Source organism: Rattus norvegicus, chromosome 1, assembly GCF_021556685.1.
Source record: "Rattus norvegicus strain SHRSP/BbbUtx chromosome 1, alternate assembly SHRSP_T2T, whole genome shotgun sequence".
Taxonomy (NCBI): Eukaryota; Metazoa; Chordata; class Mammalia; order Rodentia; family Muridae; genus Rattus; species Rattus norvegicus.
In genome coordinates this window covers 31,223,756-31,242,438 of record NC_141534.1, presented here as the reverse complement: position 1 = coordinate 31,242,438, position 18,683 = coordinate 31,223,756, and the positions used below count along the sequence as shown (strand labels likewise).

The 18,683-nt window shown below is 47.7% G+C and overlaps 2 protein-coding genes across 9 annotated transcripts; one reads left to right on the top strand and one right to left on the bottom strand.

Moving 5' to 3' along the window:
* Positions 1 to 2,881: 2,881 nt before the first annotated feature.
* On the bottom strand, positions 2,882 to 11,447 carry Ndufs6 (NADH:ubiquinone oxidoreductase subunit S6). 3 transcript variants are annotated; one of them, NR_186903.1, is made up of 4 exons: positions 11,253 to 11,447; positions 10,323 to 10,376; positions 3,327 to 3,449; positions 2,882 to 3,068 (listed from the first exon to the last, which is right to left on the bottom strand). NR_186903.1 is itself a non-coding variant. In NM_001423689.1 (4 exons), the coding sequence occupies exons 1-4, from the start codon at positions 11,419 to 11,421 to the stop codon at positions 3,003 to 3,005; spliced, it is 351 nt and encodes a 116-aa protein (NP_001410618.1). In that variant the 5' UTR covers positions 11,422 to 11,447; the 3' UTR covers positions 2,882 to 3,002. The 3 variants fall into 3 exon arrangements, 2 of the variants coding, with proteins under 2 accessions (NP_001410618.1, XP_087444455.1); NM_001423689.1 differs by having other exon boundaries at positions 11,314 to 11,447; XM_087588329.1 differs by having other exon boundaries at positions 2,886 to 3,061; positions 11,314 to 11,447.
* A 20-nt stretch (positions 11,448 to 11,467) lies between these two features.
* Positions 11,468 to 14,821, top strand: Mrpl36 (mitochondrial ribosomal protein L36). 6 transcript variants are annotated; one of them, NM_001439270.1, is made up of 2 exons: positions 11,468 to 11,543; positions 14,063 to 14,821. In NM_001439270.1, the coding sequence occupies exon 2, from the start codon at positions 14,076 to 14,078 to the stop codon at positions 14,367 to 14,369; it is 294 nt and encodes a 97-aa protein (NP_001426199.1). In that variant the 5' UTR covers positions 11,468 to 11,543; positions 14,063 to 14,075; the 3' UTR covers positions 14,370 to 14,821. The 6 variants fall into 6 exon arrangements, with proteins under 6 accessions (NP_001426199.1, NP_001426195.1, NP_001102349.1 ...); NM_001439266.1 differs by lacking the exon at positions 11,468 to 11,543 and adding an exon at positions 13,719 to 13,765; NM_001108879.2 differs by lacking the exon at positions 11,468 to 11,543 and adding an exon at positions 13,748 to 13,821.
* The last annotated feature ends 3,862 nt before the right edge of the window (positions 14,822 to 18,683 follow it).

The following is an 18,683-nucleotide window of genomic DNA, read 5'->3' as shown; positions in this document are numbered from 1 at the left end:
AACTTGTCAGGTTGACAATGAAGATATTATCAGTCAGAATATCTAAATGAAGGTCAAACTAAGGGCTAGAAAACAGGCTTGAAAGCACAATATTACAGGGAAAAAAAGTCTTCATAACTCAAAAAGGGCAGTAGCTGAAAAGACATTAGGTAGGAGGCTGAGAGCAATCTCAACTGTGGTCTTCATAAAACTGAAGTAGAATAAAACTAAGTAAATAATAAATGAATCTAAAGTGGAAGAAAAGGGTGAAATGGAAGAGAGGTCCTGGGCCCTCACTGAGACCAGCCATGAGCCACCTAATGGACTGTGAAGCAAACTGACTTTATTCTCTAATTCGACTTTATTTTTACTTTTTGAGAGTCTAATTCCATCCTTCCCCTTCCCCTTGCTGGTTCCAGATGACGGAAAGTACAGAGAGACGGTAATAACACATATTAGCACAGGGGATCACCGGGAACCCCCTATTTGCACTGGCTGGTTCTATGTCAACCTGACACAGCTAGTCATCCAGCTCGCCTGCAGTGTATTTTAAGACTGATGTGGGACCCAGTTCATTGGGGATGGGGACCCAAGCCAGTAAGCAGCATTCCTCCAAGGCCTGTGTCAGCTCCTGCCTCCAGGTTCCTGAACTGTTTTCCTTACATAATGAAAGTATTGTGGAAGTGAAGGCTACATAATCCCTTTCTTCATCAGTTGCTTTGGTCATGTATTTTATCAGCAATAGTAACCTAACTAAGATCCCCTTAATTAACACATTTGTAATATATTTAGACTGGGTGCTGAAGGTGTAGCTCAATGGTGGAATGTCTGCCTATGTGTAAGGCCCTGAGTTAGAGTCCCATCACAGAGGGAATCCATACCTGACATATTTATAAATGAGTGTAATAAAGTGACAACTTTCCAGTACTGGGGGGTGTAGCTAAAGATAAGACTAAAGGGAAATCCATAGCTTTAAATATAAGAAAAGCTTCACATTGACAAAATAAATTACCCATCTTAGGAAGTTAGGAATGAAACCAACAGAGGATCGACAAGCCAGAGACAGCTATCAAGTGGGTGCTGGATTTCCAATCAGAGCCTCTTGCTTGTACCACCCAGCCAAGCAGTACGTGAGGACATTTTCTTCTGCCTAGTGAAGTCTGCTTTGTCAGACTCAGAATCAGACAGCGTGAGTCAAAAGTTCCTGTTTTGATGGAACACACTTCATTCTCTGCACACATGCTTGCCTGCACACAGTACCCTGCCTATGGTGACTAGGAGTTGGTGTGTGCTCCCAGCAAGCCCTTCACACACACCAAAGTTTGGGAATGCCCGCTGATGTGCTCATACAATCAGTTTACAGACCTCAGCCTGTATGTGTGACCATGATAGTCTCAGAACAGCATATACAATGGCTGTGGGCAGGGAACATTTAAAGACTCATTCATGGTGATGCAGGGACTTGGCCACTAGTGGTCTTGGCCCTCTCAGACATATTCTTTGGAGATCCCATTTATGACTTGTAGAAGTTTGAATATGCTTAGCCCATGTGACGTGGCACTATTGTGAAGTGTGGTCTTATTGAAGGCGGTATAGCCTTGTTAGAGGAAGTGTGTCACTGTGGGAGTGGATTATGAGGTCTCCTCCTATACTAAAGCTCTGCCCAGAATATGGAAGGAGACTCCTCCTGCTGCCTGTGGAAGACAATCTCCTCCTGTCTGCCTTCAGATCAAGAAGTAGAACTCTTAGCTTCTACAGCACATTTGCCTGCACACTGCTGTGCTTCCTGCCATGATAATGGACTGAACCTTTGAACCTGTAAGCCAGTCCCAATTAAATGTCTTTTCTAAGAGTTGCCTTGGTCATGGTTTCTCGTCACAGCAATAGAAACCCTAACTAAGACATGACTTATCTATTAGAGACAGGAAGCACTGAAACTATACAACTCACTCTTCCACCCGGCAGCACTCCCCTCTGCTCAGACATCTCAATAGCGCATGCCAGCTACAGTGGCCTTGTGTAGTCTTTCACATAATATGATGTGGTATCCACAGGGACCAAGCAGACGTCTCCAAACCCACAGTCACACAGATGACCCTGGTTAATCCCAGTGGACCGCATACAAGATAGACAGGAACATGAACGATTTGTAGGGATTGAGAGATGGAGAATGGTCAGCATGCACGTTGTACGTATGCAAGATTACAATAACAAACATTTAAAACTTTGGGCGGGAGAAATGGTTCAGTGGTTAAGAGCCCATTCTATTCTTGGTAAGTACAGCTCCAGGAGATCCAGTGCATTCTTACGGTGTCCATGGGCCTTATACTCACCTGTATATACCACACATAAAGAAAGAATACAAACAAAAAAAGTTTCCTGTTACTTGCTAAGCTTTAGATTTTTGCCGTTTTCTCTCCTGAGGAATAGGATACAAATGCCTTCTTAGGTCTCTCCTTTCCCCCACCCCATCCCCACTTACTTGCAGAGACTTAATAACTTTTCTAAAATCAGAATTAGCCGCGCCCTTTCTTGTGCCTGAGTGTTCTGCCTTGTGGCATGTCCTCCTTTGTGTTTCCCACATCCTTGAGTTCTTGCCCACATCAGCCTGCAATCTGGGAAGTGAGCACACTGTTAGATACTAAGGCACAGTTAATAATGTCAAGCCTTTGTCACGTCCCTTTCAGTGTTTGGTTTGTTTTCCTTTAGATGAGATGTTGGGGACCAGAGAGGGCTGATCTCCTAACTGGCAGCTCCTGGGCCCTTCCCTGGTGATGCAGCCATTTGAGTACCTGGTGCCCACACTTTGCAGCCAGCACCAGAGCGGGGACTGTTCCAGAAGCAAAGCTGCTCCTACTCATGTTTGTTTTATGACACTATGAAAGGAAGAAACAACTCACTGTCCATGGTGGGAGCATCCTTTATTCATAACAAGGGACACCATTCACAGAGCAGTGACCTCACACCAGAACACTAAGCATGAGATGCTCCACAGGTGTCAGAGGACCAGGACACAGCCCACACTAGTGATGCTGCTGCTTGAACTGCAGGCCGCAGTAGCCACACGTACCCGTTTTTGTTTCTTTGTCCTGAAAAAATTCAAAAGGAAACATCTCATACTTTTATATTTTACCTCAAATCCCAATTAGACAGCACGTTGAAAAGCAGGTTAAACTTGAAATATACTGTCAACTAAAAACTCCCGTGAAAGCACAAGGCAGGCTGAACTTTGAGCTATGGCTGTTTTCTGGGTTGACCCCATGCATGGTGGGATACCCGGAGAGCCAGTGCAGAGAGCTGGGAGGGAAAGTGAGCACCAAGAAACAGTAAGCTGCTTAACTCCATACCAGGTTTATATACACCTTGGGGTGGCCCAAGGCTCCACCCCCTCCATCACAGGCTATGATACGATGGTCCACCTCATTCACAGGTTGTTGTGCTATCAAATCAATGGCAAAGTTCTCATTCACCTAGAGTGAGGAAAGAGAAGAAACAGACAAACACAAAATCTTTGTAATTTCACATGACTTATATGTATAGCACCCACCTGAATCCATGAAGTCATATGAGCAATGACATCCTTCGAAACACAACTGAGTCAACTAAACACAGGCAGGCACATACCATGTGCCCTGCAATGGAATATTATCTCACTTTCAGACTTGGAACAGATGAATTCTCCCTTTGTCCCTTCCTTGGATCCAGTAACTGTTGAGACTTGACCTCTTGTATTACCTGCTCTGTCTCATACCACCTCTCCCCACATGCCCTCACACTTCTCCCAAACACAACAGACAGTATAGGTGACACTCCCCCGGGGGCCTCTATACATGGCCATGTGCATCTCCTCAGGACGTGATCCCAGGTAACAACAATGGAAACAGGCTTGTCTAGATTACAGAAGCCCCACTCCATCCCACTCTGACCAGTGACCAGCGTCAACATTCCCAGGCCCAGGGGAAGAAGCTATAATGGCTCTTGGCTGTGGTCTATGTCCCTGAGTGTCCCCACACCCTTTTCTCTTCATAACCAGAGCGTTCTTAAATTTGATTCTCACTCATGTGGCCTCAGGAGCTCCATGCCCGTCAGTACCAGCTGCCGCTGTAGCCACTGTCTGTGTTCACTAGACAAGCATCTCAAAGCTTTCCGCCATGTTGTCTATTCATAAAGCAAGAAGTATTGGAGCACTCTGAGAGAGCCCACCTATGGAGCTACCAGACTACCAGGACCCGTGCTCTGTGGCCACGTCAACACTTTGCTTCTTTACGGATATTGGTCTAACTTAATCCTGTATTTCTGGGTCAGCTTTGGTAAACTATTTTCCCACAGAACTATCCGTTTGTTAAAATTTCCAATTCATCTGCAAAGGTAAGTGGTGTGGTCACTTAATGATGCTTATGTATGCCTCACCAATTAATTACTGTGCCCTCTGGCCACTCATATCTCCGCTGCATTCTCTCCGTCAACCAGATGGACTACTGAGTAGTCAATGACCAGCATCTCTCTTACCAGGTTTCTCCCACAGCTGAGGTTTTACACTGAGCACTTTCCTTCCACTTCATAGCTTTCTCATTTTACAAAATGACTCAAACATCCTAGCAAAGCCCAGAGACTACGCAGAGCTATGGCTACACCAGACTGCCTCACAAACTACCCGCAAGATGAGAGGGAGGAATACTCCAAAACTGCACACTGGAGTCACAGCATCTACACACGCACAGGGAGAGAACTGCGCAATATCTGCATGCTGAAAACTGTTCTGAGTGTGCACACACAGCCTTTACACACACCAGGCCTGTGAGCATATCCCGAATCCCTTCACACATGCTAGGCCTGTGAGAGGACTCCACATCCCTTTACACATGGCAGTCCTGTTAAAGACCTCATGTCTTTTTCCTATCAAGCCTTCGAGCATATCGGGCCTATAAGCAAGACCCTGTGTCACTTCACACATGCTGGGCCTGTGAGCCATCCTTTGATTGGCTATGTCTGTGCCACTCAGTATTTTCCATCTTGAACCTTACCAGAGTGGCCTTAAGATGCAGCACAAAAAGCCACCCACTTCTGGAACTGGAGGCTGTTCAGCCCCTGTACCTCCAGGGGTACAGACAGGGAGACATAATACACTCTCAGAGTACAGTCAGACCAGAGCCCACAGGACTGGGGAGTGGGAAGCTTGATGTGACACCTATAAATCTGGCTCAGAGTGGAGTGCAGGGGAAACATCACTGCCATAAAGATAGGACACTGGCTCTCTCACCAGATCCCTGGGACCCACACGCATACAAACATGTACGTTCTGGGAAAGCTGAGATATGCTTAGGGCACATTATCAACTATAGATCACCCCTTAGTGCAGCCTCCCTCTGTGGTTCAGCTCTGTAAACATTACGGAAGACACTGGAAGTGGATGTGTGCTGCAGCCAAAGGGCATTAGGCATATTCTCCAGCAGTGATTCAGTGTGCTCTGCTCCCCATACACATCCCCATGAACACAGTCCTGTGAACGCAGTATCCTCTGAAGAAAGTCCTCCAGTACACCATACTCTGTGAACAGTCCCCATGAACATAATACTCTGCAGTAACAGTCTCCCACGAACAGTCCTCTGTGACCACGGTCCCCTGAGACAGTGAGGTGCTCCTTCACACAAGCATCTAGAACAGCCTGGAAGTAAGGCTGCTTGTTCTATGCACTCTAAAGCAGAGACCATATAAATAAAGTCCCATGGTGTAAATCCTATGAGTCTGCAGAGGTGACAGCATGTCACAAAGGCCGCACTAACAAACTCACAGGAATCTATCAGGACAGTTGCAATGCCTGGCCGTCTCCTTGTGGGAAGGACAGCTGACACCTCCAGGCTGGTGACTGACAGGTGCCTGCCCTCCTGTCATTTAATCACTACTCCAGGGCAGCCCTGGCCTCCCATGATTAACATCTGCTCCTTGGAACTTGGCTCAAGGCAGGAATACAAAGAACCGAGGTGGTAAGCACCCCAACCGCACATCAAGTGTACACTGTGCTCCACCAGGCTGTGCCCTGCTTCTTCCACCCCAGAGACAAGGGAGGAAAGCACTGCCCAGGCACCAGACAAGGTCAACAGGAGGGGCTGTCGTGGACCACACGGTGCCTAAGCTGCTCAACACTGTGACTGTGACAGTGACGAGTGTGAAGTGAAACTTGAGAGCTACCCTTCATTTTCTTCTCATCGGCAGCTGACTTAGCAGGATACTTGGGGTCAAATTCATTTGTCTACAGTCTGGTTTCCTACAGAGCATGCTCCTTTATTTCAAACTAGGATGGAATTACTAAAGATAAAACAGGATGCTATGAAACATATCAAGACCAATGTACAGCTGAGGCTGCGTGACACCCAGATAACAGCCGATGCTGTGAGAGGGGCACTCCCGAGTGGAGGGTTATCAGTGTAAAGAAGCTCAAAGCTTGGGTCAATTATCATCCAGACACCATGTGGACACATGTGTGTAGTGGTGGCCACAGCAGCCTCCGAGCTGTTTATGACATTCAGCTTTGTCCTGGGCTGTTGAAATTTGCAGCTGCCTTGGAGAGAAGTTATACCACTGGCCCCAAGTGGGGTTATGAATTTATTAATAAACACCGTCCCCTGAGATCCTGACTTATCACCAGTGTTTCTGACAGGCACCGCCTTCTAAATTCAGGTTACTTTATGGTCATGACTCTGAGGACAGCCTGTCCCTTAGGGAGTCTATTTCTCAACCTTGACAACAAGAGCGACACAGAGATGTGCACAACAGACCCAATCTCAGTGTCCTATATTTGGCCCAACTACTTTGTTTCAAACTGTTAAGTGACACCTGCCTTCTAAGGAGCTGAGGTGGCAGCAGCTCCCTGACCTTCTGTTTTTTCTTGTCTGTGACCAGTGGGTGCCCACCAGCTCCAGAGGTGAAGAACTGAGCTCCTGCAGGGAGAAACATACTAGCCTGGCAGCTCAGGGTATGACACCAGAGATCCTCAACTGTGGGCAAGACTGCTGTTACCAACCCCTCGAGAGGACTATAATATGTGCCTGACAATCAAGTAACAACAAACTGTTTTGCCTCTTCCTCGTTCAGGAGTCCCAGGGTATCATTTGCTCTAGGACACTAGGCTGGAGTTCTGACCCCGTTTTTACAAGGTAAAAAGAACTAATAGATCGTCTCAGGATGAAGATTCACCAAAGACCAGGATCCTGAGTCCTGTGTGGGCACCAAAGCTCTCAGGTCACAGTCAGAGGATCCTCCCAAACGCTTCCCAGCCTTCTAGCAAAGCTGGTCCAACTGCCCAGTCTCCTGTCATCTACAGTCCTCAAGTTAAATCCAGACACAGCTTATTTCCTAGCCTATGACTGATAAAACTCAGACTAGCAATAGAGGGAGACAGGTCAAAGAATGTTCAGGGGAGAGAAACCACACATTTCTGTGCAAATGCAGAATTGCAGCATCCGGGGGAGCCCTCTGAAAACGAGGAGCTGAGTAAGTACTCGGGTTCCAACATGGTTCACCGCTCTGTAAGACCAGGCACAGCCACCGGGAAGAGTGTATGTGGCACTCACACCCGCTCCTGCAGACCTACAGGGTTGGCAACACTTATCTGATACCTGTGGAGCCTAAGTTCCACCTCCAGCACTGCCAAAACATAAAAAAATGCTAAGACTAAAATAAACAAACAAATATTTTAAACTATCCATGAACAGGGAATTTGTGTTTAAAGAAAGAATGCCTGAGCAGATGCTTCATCATCCAGCAGACAAGTGTTTACAACAGAACTAGGCACCCAGACACTGACTGTGCTGTACCAGGACAAGGCATCAGGACACTAGTGAGTCTGAATACCACCTACCAGGGCGGGGCAGGGCGTGGCAGGGCAGGGCAGGGCAGGGCAGGGCAGGGCGGAACCAGGGCAGCTCCCTTGTCAGCACAGTTCTTCTGTCTACCCACACTGCTCTACTGTCTCCATTTACCTTTCAACTTCCCTGTTACCCTCTACCAAGCTACAAAGACAAGGAAGCTGAAGACCATGCTCAGGGCTTCAGGATACATCTGCCTCACAGCTGCCTGACCCACAGTCCTGACCCAGGACACCTGCAAAGTGAGGATGGAATCCAGCCGCACCCTCAATAATGGCATCTGTTAATGCCCAGGATGCCTGCTGACACCTCTGCTGGGACAGACCTCCCATCTCCAGGAGCACACTGCAAAATAAAAGCCACTGAACCTGCCCATCCTCTCAATATTCATTAGTGTCCAACTTCTGATGTCACGTTTGCAGTAACAAATAGCTCTCATGATAGTGTAGTCAATCATCCTGCTCTCAACACTAAGTGCTTGTTCATACGAAATACCACACTGGAGGACTGGAGGCGGGAGGACGTGCACAGCAGGGGGTGTATGCCACAGGTGGCCAACAGTGCAGCAAGTGTCTGATATTACCCTGAAGGACAGCAGGCAGGAGCACATGCAAAGGCCACAGCACGGAGGAATGCAGCAGTACCTAGAGTGAACAGAGACGTGTCCTGCCACATTAAGAGCAGAGGTTGCTCCTCCCAAGGCAATCCATCTCCTGGACACCTACAGCGACAAATACTTTGAAAAACACTCAAAGTTACAAATGAGAAAAGTGAACTTGAGAAGCAGCAGCCTATGGTGCTCACCCTGAAACTGTGCTGGCATAGAAGTTCACTGACTTCCACCCACTTAATGCAGACACACACACACTCCCACACACACACACACACACACACACAGAGAGACACATTCATATCCCCCTCTCCTGCTCTCCCCCTCTCTTCCTCTCTAGGCAGATGTCAGGATCCCAGCATTCTTTCACTGAACCTGGAGTGGACTTCAGGATCCTTCTTACATCCAAGCAGTCTAAGTGAGGGGAGAATACAGATTTCTGTGCCTCTTATAGGCACAACAGGATTCTGGCTGAAACCTGAAAATGTGACCTCACGGACAACTAATGCATAGCAAGTGAGTCTGGTCCACAGACTCAGACACTAAACACTGGGACAATGTGGCCAACATCAGAGAGAGCAGGGGAACTCTGATCTAGGGTACGGTAGAACAACAACAAAAACAAAAACCCAAGCTGACTGTAGAGGTAAAGACTGTGACTGAAGGCAGACATGGAAGGCAAACAATTCTGGAACCACAGAGGACAGACTGTGAACTACCATATTACAAGGAAGAAACCAGGAGCTGGAGACGCAAACACCACAGACACACTTACTTGGGCTACACAGGCAGAGGAGACCACAGCCTTCTATTCTTTCCCTAGCAGTACAGTTACCTGTGTCTGAACAAAATGACCTTTCTCTGTGTGGGAGAATGAATCTACTAGTTACCCCTATCCTGGGAGGGCACAGCACAATTAATTTGATGAAAACTAAAAGTTTTATCTCAAATCAGAAAAGTAAATGTTAGTAGAATGTCTTCCTTTAATCTAAGATATTGTGCTGGCTAGTTTTATGTCAACTTGTCAAACTCCAGGATCATCTGGAAAGAACTCTTTAATTGAGAAAACGCCTCCACATAATTAGCCTGAGGCAAGTCTGTGGGGCATTTTCTGTGGGGCTAATTGATGTGGGCCTAGCTCACTGTGGGCAATGCCACCCTGGACTGGACGGTGGTCCTAAGTGTCATAAGAAAACAGGCTGAGCAAAAACATGGAGAGTGAGCCAGTAAGCAGCACTCCTCCATGGCCTCTTCTTCAGTCCCTGCCGCAAGTTCCTGCCCTGACTTCCCTCAGGAATGTGACCTGAGAGTTATAAGATGAAAACCTTTTCTCCCCAAGTGGCTTTGGGTCATGGTATCTTCAGTACCACGCATAGTACTGATCAGAGCAACAAAAAACACTATGACAACTACCATACTGGAAACAAGGTCATGCTTATGAAAACCTGAATTACTGCTCCAGGATGCTCTGTAGTCTGAGAGGAGGGAGAAAAATGTTGGCAAAACTTACATTTAGGACTCTGGGTTTTCTAGGGTGGTTGTACACATGCTAAGTACCAATTCCATGAGGAGCCTGGGACCAGCAATGAGGATATGCAAATATCCTAAAATATGCAAATATTTGCATATTTGAGCTACCTCAAAGATGGGCCCAAGTATAAACGTGAAATCCACTTGTTTCTTTACACCTTATACAGAGCTTGAAGGTAGTTACATGAAATACCTCAATTGTGCCTGTGTTCTCATTTTAATCCACCACCCCAAGTCAGGTGCAGAATTCATTGTGGTGTGTTAGTGCTCAATCCACTTCAGACGTTAGCATTGCTCGGCCTGTTTAATTTTTTCAAACTTTTGTGTCTTTCACTTACCTCTTTCTGACGATCTACAAAACGAATCCTCCTGTAGTCTTTTTCATCATACACCTGCAAAAGAAAAAAGGGGGAAAAGGACCTTCTATTATTTTTACAGTCGGATTCTAAGGAAGTCGCATAGTACTGATCACAAATACTACAGAACGTTCTTCCCCTTGCTCTACACCCATTGATGAGGAGACAGACCCACTAAGAGGCAAAGTGAACTGAACAGTCTCGTGGGGATGATAGACTGGAGTGCAGACTGGAGACAAAGCTCCTGCCTTCATAAGTAGCCAACTCCACTAGAGAGATTTCATTTCATCAGACAGAGCTTCTCATTTTTTTGGTGCATCCATTATACTGAACGCTAGGGTTGCTTTATACACTACTGATAGGTTATTTCTCCACCGGTGAAATGAGCCAATTCAAGCTACATTAGGTTATATTAAAGGCAGGTTTATTGGGAAGCTACTCTCGGAGTTCACTGACCCCAAGGATTTGGCCAGCGGAGTCGCCACGGGGACAGGACAGGGTCGGGGAGAAAGAGAAAGGGTGTGTGCTCAAGGAGAGGAGAAAAAGACAGGGCGGGAGAAACCAAAATATCTAGACTATATAGGGAGGAGCCTCCAGGGTAAGAGCAGCCCAGTTTCGGGGCTGGAAAGTTCAGGGTTGGGGGTAGGGTATGCCAGGTAGGGACTGAGGGATGCTGGGAGAACCTGGATGCCAGGTCTGCTTTGATATGTAAAATATGCACCTCAGTCTCCAGTCCCGGGGTCTAAAAACACAACCATTCTTAAAACTTGGAACTTATTATAAAGTTATGACCTAAAGAATGAGCAGATCCAAGTCCCAGGCAAAGCCACCAGTTAGAAATCAGAGCTGGGCAGCGGGCTGCACCCCAAGGTGAGTCCAGTAGGGCCGCGCGCTAGCCTGGCAGAAGCACACCTTGCCACGCTCCCTGCTACCGTCAGTCTCGGGTTCCAGGCATGGCGGGCACGGCCGTTACCTGGCCGGTATGCGTGATCTTCTCCCCGCTCCGCGACACTCGCACCCCGAAGCCCCGGGCAGCCCTAGGGAGAGCCAACAGCCGGCGGAAGGTCAGCGCCGCCGCCATCTTGCCGACGACCCTTAACCCCACGCGTCGTACAGAGCGCCGGCGCAGGCGCACAGCATTCGGCCGGGAGTGCTTGTGGAACTTTTTTCGTACTGTGGCTGAGCGGCTGGGCGGCTGGCCGGGTAGGTGCTAGACCTGACGGGGATACTGAGCTCCAGCTTAACTGTGCGCCGTGTTCAAAGTTTACTAACGTGACAAAGGGATGAAAACTGAAGATGCAGTGTGCACTTTTATAGCAATGGAGAAAATGCAGATTTCCCAGATTTTATTTGTTTTCAGTAAAGAAATACCTTGTTCAATAGAAGAACCAGTACATGCAGTCAACTTTCCTAGCTATGTATGTTGGGGTGGGAAAGGAAGACTTAAGAGCATTTTTGCAATGCAGCGGTAGTAAAGTTTCCAGTTAGACTGCAAGGGAGTTTTCCCAGTATGGAAAAGCAGCTCTGAAAAGCTCTGCTATGTAGAGAGACCTGGTGCAAATCGCAGTCTGTAACTGGAGAACATGTTGGACTCTCCTGTCTCATTTGAATCTGAGTCAGAACCTTCCTTGGAACAACATGCACTGTCAAACCATAAAGTGAACAACTTTGCTCAGAGGTAGACAGGTGGGACCCCAGACGCAGAGCAACGGCGGGTCACTAATTCTGAGAAAGTGCCAGAAGCTAGCATGTGCTGTTTAGGATCTCTTGGCCAGGATAGAGGTTACCTTTCTGTGCTCTGTTATAGCATAAGGATTAGGCGAGTCTGAAGACGAAATAATGATCAGAGAGAGCCATAAGACACAAGGACAAGGGCCTCGCAAAGTTGGAAATTGCCCAAATAAATGTGGGCCTAAGAAGCCCAGGCTAGCCTAGCACTCACCATCTTCCTGCCTCAGCCGTTGGAGTGCTGGGATTTCAGGTTTATGTCCCCACACCCTGTTCTGCAGATTTGTCTCTTTCTCCCTCTTTTTTTTTTTTTAAATATAGATTTATTTTATATGAGTACACTGTAGCTGTCTTCAGACACACCAGAAGAGGGCATCAGATCTCATTACAGATGGTTGTGAGCCACCATGTGGTTGCTGGGATTTGAACTCAAGATCTCAGGAAGAGCGGTCAAAGCTCTTAACCACTGAGCCATCTCTCCAGCCCTTTCTCCCTCTTTTTAAAGAATTTATTTTATTTTATATGTATGAGTGTATACATTTATATATGGCTGTGTGTGTAAGTACCTGGTACCAAGAAAAGGGCACAGGATCTCCTGACGGGTTGAGTTACAGACTGTTTGAGCAGTTATGTGGGTGGCCCCCTGCAAGAGCAATAGGTGCTCTTAGCCACTAAGCAATCTTTCCAGCCCTGATAAGTCTCTTTTTAAACTCTAACATCCCGTCTGTGTATGTGTTCACACACATGTGAGTTCACACACGGGTGCCACAGAGTACATGTGAAAGTTGGAGGAAACCGATCTCCTTTTCCATGTGAGTTCTGGCTTTGAACTGAGGTCTGCAGGCTTGCATCGCAAGCACTCATGACTCCCAGGCCATCTCTCTGACCCACATTATTTTTAAAGTGATAGAACTCTGGGGTCAAAGTATTCCCATAGGTATACTATGATGGGCTGAGTGAACTTAGTGTGCTGTGTGAGACTGGGAGCCAGAGAGGGCTACCGGAGCCTTACTGGCTACTTTGCTATACGTAAAAATAGGATGGGTAGATTTACGAACTACCTGAAATCCAAGATAGATAGATAGATAGATAGGTAGATAGATAGATAGATAGATAGATAGATAGATAGATAGGGATATAATGATATAGATATATGAATTACTTTAGAAGCCATATATGGGAATTAACTGTATACACACACACACACACACACACACACACACACACACACACATGGGAATTAACTGTTGAAGACAGCGATGGTGTGGGGAGTTCACTATCAAACTCTTTCCACACTCCTAGTTGCTTTTCATAGTTGCGGGTAGGGACTTAACTAGCTAGAACTGTGTCTGCACTTGTTCTTCTGGCCTTGCCCATGTGTGCCAGAATGTCACTTAATTGAAACATATGACCTGCACATTTTGTCAGAATTTTGGGTTTTGATTTGTTTCCAATTCACTGTTGGCAGTTTCCCATGGGCACCAGATTTCCCAATACATAGTGGTCCCAGCATCTGCGGAGGCAGAGCTTAGAGTGCAGGATTCTAGATACAGAATACGGAGACCAGGAGGGCTTTATCTCCCCGGAAGCATGAGCCTTAGCCTTCCTCTGCAGGTCACACGTAATTCCACGTGACCCTACGCCATCTTTCTTTCTGGCGGCGCGTCCCGCCCCACTGCGCAGACGCGGAAGCCTAGGTAACCCGCGTCTGAGGTCGATTGCCGATTTCTCCGCCGGTGGCACCCCTCTCCAGGTGTAGGTCCGGGATTCCGTGGGGACAGGCAGAGGCGCGTGGCAGAGCTGCTGGCCGGGAGTGCGGGCGGGGTCCGTGGCCGGGCTGAGCTTCCCGGGAGCGCACAGACCCGGGCACGTGGGAACGCGGAGCCCAGGGTCTGGCAAGTGTACTCTGACCTCTGACGCCAAGTAGCCTTGATAGGGGAGGACCTAGGATAGTCAGACGTGCAGCACCGATGACCAAGCTTCTTTCCCCCCAGGTCTGGGCTCAGCATGGCCGCCCTGTTTGTACGGAGCGTGGTGGCTTCGGTGGTGGACCTGAGTCGCCTCGCGGTGAAGCCCCGAGCCTTCTCGATCCTGCTAGGGACGTTGCCAAGCGCCAAACCCTGCGCAGAGGTGCGCTCACTTCTCTGTGGAGGTCCCGTGCTGTCCCTACAGCCCTCGCTGGGCTTCAAGACCAAGGGTGTCATCAAGAAGCGCTGTAGAGACTGCTACATGGTGAAGAGGCGTGGGCGCTGGTTTGTCCTCTGTAAGACCAACCCCAAGCATAAACAGCGACAGATGTAGCTCTTGCCTTCAAGCAGTGTCCATGGAAAATTCATTGAAATGAATTTATCAGAGAAAAATAAACGTAAGCATTCTGTAAGATCCGTGGGCCTTAGGGCCTTGTTGAACCTGCTTTCCCCACATTGTAGCCCAGTTCCTTCAAATCTAATCAGACCAGAGCTGCACACAGAGGATTGTTACAGTTCCTGTGGCAGTCGGTGACCCTGATTGACCTGAAACTTGGAGAGAACCTCCTGCCTCTGCCTCTGCCATTTGTTACCACCTGCAGCAGATTGTAAGTGCTTTAACAGGCTGCCTGAACCAGAAGGCTCCTGTGAGGTGAACAACAATCCCAATTTAAGAACAAATGACATTCTTGTGTAGCAACTCTCCCTACCTTTGCTCAAGGAAACCTTGTTTACATAGAAATGTCTTTTGGATACCAATTAAAATGTTTGTCGTTACTGTACTTACACCCTGTAATAGTGTTTTTTGTACCATCAAATTAACGATTTCAGAAGGTTAGTACATTTCCACTTCAAAGAAAGTAACAAAGTACACTGGCTTCTGCAGGGAGTGCTAGGACACCAGCTATTCTTCAAAGCTTGCAGTTATCACTATTAAAAAGTAGGCCTGGGGTGTATGCTCCTTCTGGAGTATGTCTTTGGCACTGTGACTTTTTGTGGTTCTAAGTCTCACTAATCCGTTAAACTTCAGGTTCAACTGGTGTAGTCTACTGACTGATTCCAAACTATAGTATGTTTTGTGGCCCTGTGACTGAAGGAGTGACAGCTGGTACCCTATGTCATTTTCTTGGAGTGTTGTGAATTGAGTAGGTAGTTATAGGAGACGACTATTGCCTTTTCCAGGGGTCTAACAATGGCTGTTGGGAAGTATCCACAGCTTTAGGTCTGCCAGTTGGTAAGTAAGAAAGTGTAAGCAGAGACCCTCCAGGCAGGGCTTTGAGAACAGGGAGCCTGGCAGTATTTCTGAGGGAGACAGAAACCATGTGCTGTAATCTGTTGCATTTTGAAGGCATGTACAAGCAGACACGTGAACCTGAAGCCCAGAGGAGAGTTTGGGGATACAGGAAGAACAGTTGGCACCTTAGCAGAAGGACCTAGCATAAACAACAGCACGAAGCCCGTTCTCGGGTTCATCAAGGTCACATGCTGCTGGTTTACAGTCCTGAACTCTGAAGAAAGCCTCTGATGGGCCCAGCCAGCAGGAGGTGAAGAGCAGGAACCCACTTAGCCAGCTGAAGACCAGCCAGGGTGACTGGAAGGGCCTGGGCTGTAAGCACCCTTCTCATTGTGGTCACTTTAGTTCTGCCTCTTGGACTTGGGAGGCAGTAATGGGTAATAGTGTCCTAAGATGTGAATCCTAACTCTACCATTTTCAGTAGTGTGACATTCTGTTCTGGGTGCCTCAGTTCTCTGTCTATAAAATGGAAAATTTTAAGTTTCAAAGCTATAATGTTAGAGTCAGAAGAACTTGGCATGCAGCAGATCCTTAGTGTTTGCCTGTCACTGTATTAATAGTATAGGAAGTTTGGTTTCAGGCCCCAGGACAGGGGACTGCGGTGTATATTTTATATACCAAAGCAGACCTGGCCTCCAGGTTCTCCCAGCATCCCTCAGTCCCTACCTGGCATACCCTACCCCCAACCCTGAACTTTCCAGTCCAGAAACTGGGCTGCTCTTACCCTAGAGGCTCCTCCCTATATAATCCAGACATCTTGGTCTCTCATTCTCCTCCCCCTTCTCTTCCTCCTCCCCTCCCCCTCTCCTCTTCCTCTTCTTCCTCCCCTTCCTCCTCTTCCCCCTTCTCCTCCTCTCTTCTTCCCCTCCCTTCCTCCCTCCTCCCCTCTCTGCACAGGCACTCCTGCACCTTTCTCTCCTCCCTACTTTTCCCCATGGGGACTTCCCTGGCCTTGGTCCTTGTGGCTAGTGAACGCACATATGCTAGAGCAGCTTCCCAATAAACCTACCTTAAATATAATCTAATCTTGTTTGAACTGGCTCATTTCACTAACAGTAAAGAAATCTATCACAAGACATTTGCCATTCTTTTATTTCCAGAATTCTCCAGTCAAAGTCACCTTCAGTATAAATAAGTAAACTTTTGGATAGCATAACTCATTAACCCTAACCTCTAGCTACAGGCAGGGCCAGGATGGGGGTAGGATTTGTCTGTATGAAAACATTCATAGCTGTTTGAAAGGAGTGGAAGAAGCTAGGCTCACCTCTTGGGCAACTCTCATAGTACACAGTTTTGAGTCATTGGGAAGAGCTCTGTAAGGTGGTTTGTCTGCTCCTCAGGGCACTAGCTATAGGCCTGTCTTCTGGAGACATCACATAGCAGTGATGGTGACCCTCCAGGGCTGTTCACAGCACAGAAGATTCAAGCTGCCCCCCCAACCAGCTTCCAGGATGAGTAGGGAGCAAGTCCAGACACAACCTCTTAGGACGTGGCTTCTAGAATTCTAATGTCAGGTCTGCTACCTCAGCTCTGGCAAACTCTAGGGACCCCAGATTCCAATCCTCTGATTGTTCACACTGGTAAGATGGAGTCGGTGGGTCCTGCCCTAGCCACTAGAATCAAAGTTACACTGACCTCATACCTAGAGCCAGCAGGGATACTTGCAGGTGGCCACTCTGAGCCTTTACTCCTAAGCGCAGCAGAAACATGCTTCCGAAGTCTGAGGGGAGCACGCTTTATTTCTTTTCATCAGTTGGTCAGTTTTTTTGCTATGATGAAAAATTTAAGTCTTAAAATACTGTACTTTACCAAAATTTAAAATTTTAAAGCCTTAATTTACTGACCTGGTTTTCCCAGAAAAAGCATGTAATTCTTTGAATAAGATGTGTAGAAACGTTAGGTCCTTTTCCTGGGACAGCTTCACAATGTCCTGACTGGACCTTGTGGGCTCTAAGGGTCTAATGCAAACCTGAAAACCAGAAGACTGCCAATAACCCTCTGCATGGACCGGGTGCTGGACACTGGCCAGAGTGGCCCTCTCTCTGGTACCTTCAAACTAGCAGGCTTCTCACAAGCCGTCTTAGTCAGGCTTTCTATCCCTCACAAACACCATGACCAAGAAGCAAGTTGGGGAGGAAAGGGTTTATTCAGCTTACACTTCCACATTGCTGTTCATCACCAAAGGAAGTCAGGACTGGAACTCACACAGGGCAGGAACCCATGGAGGCAGGAGCTGATGCAGAGGCCATGGAGGAATACTGCTTACCGGATTGCTGAGCTTGATTTCTTATAGAACCCAGGACCGCCTGCTCAGGATGGCACTGCCCACAATGGGCTGGGCCCTCCCACCTTGATCACTAACTGAGAAAATGCCTTACAGCTGGACCTTATGGAGGCCTTTCCTCAAGGGAGGCTCCTTTCTGAGTGATAACTGCAGCTTGTGTCAAGTTGACACACAAAACCAGCCAGTACAGTAGCTAACGCTACTCTTGCCCTCCTATCAGACCGGATGTTTCATGAGTACAGTTCCCCACTGGCCTCAATACAGATATGTGTGTTCTTGCAACCCAGGGCTGAGGGTTGTATACTCCTTGTTTAGGCACAGAGGGCCAGGAGCTGAGGATGTTCTTCATACAGTGACAGAGATCAGACAAAGAAGGCTTTATGTGGCTATGGCTGTGGAAGACTCCCAGACTCTGAACGAGACCTGCTGTTAAGTCACCACCCATCATGGCAAATACTGGTTTAAGGACGTTCTCCGGGTGGTCCAAATATTGTATCAGATGAAAATAGAATGGTCTTAAAACTTCTGGACTGCGGGACTACAAGAAGACGCAGCATCATCTGTGCGAAAGAAGCATGTCCAGGTAAGGAGAGGCCAAGAGCTAGAGCAGGGCAGGACCAAGTATCAGGGTATCAAGGTATTTTGTGCTACACATGCCACCAAGCTGAGCAGCTTCCAAGAGTGATCAAGAAAGGGCTGAAGAGCAGAGCAGAGGAAGACAGGGAATGACCTGAGTGTAGGTGGGAATGAAGACTCAGGCTGGACTGGTTTCAAGAGCATCTAGAGCTTAGAGCTCCTCTGTACACCAGCCAGGAAGGACACTGTGTGTCTCCTGTCTATGAGCTGTGAACTGGGCTGCCTCTCTCCTGGTCTGCTGCTCGTCCCAAGGCTGCCTCACACATTACACACTACAACCACACAACACATACCTCAAACCATACACAGCACTTTCATTACGCAGAGAGGCCAAGGCCTGATTCCTAATGGCACTTTCCTCTTCGGTTAAGTGTAAGCTGAAGCCGAGCTCTTTCCACCTACATCTAGGATGAGCCTTCCTAGACACCCCTCAT

What these genes read in the sequence shown, in the direction of transcription:
- Ndufs6 (XM_087588329.1), bottom strand. Translation starts at nt 11,421, where the DNA reads ATGGCGGCGGCGCTGACCTTCCGCCGGCTGTTGGCTCTCCCTAGGGCT. An exon ending in AGATCACGCATACCGGCCAG is followed by an intron (nt 10,377 to 11,313) that starts GTAACGGCCGTG and finishes TTTCTTTTGCAG; the next exon opens with GTGTATGATGAAAAAGACTA. An exon ending in CCAAGGTGTATATAAACCTG is followed by an intron (nt 3,062 to 3,326) that starts GTATGGAGTTAA and finishes TTCAGGACAAAG; the next exon opens with AAACAAAAACGGGTACGTGT.
- Mrpl36 (NM_001439270.1), top strand. Translation starts at nt 14,076, where the DNA reads ATGGCCGCCCTGTTTGTACGGAGCGTGGTGGCTTCGGTGGTGGACCTG.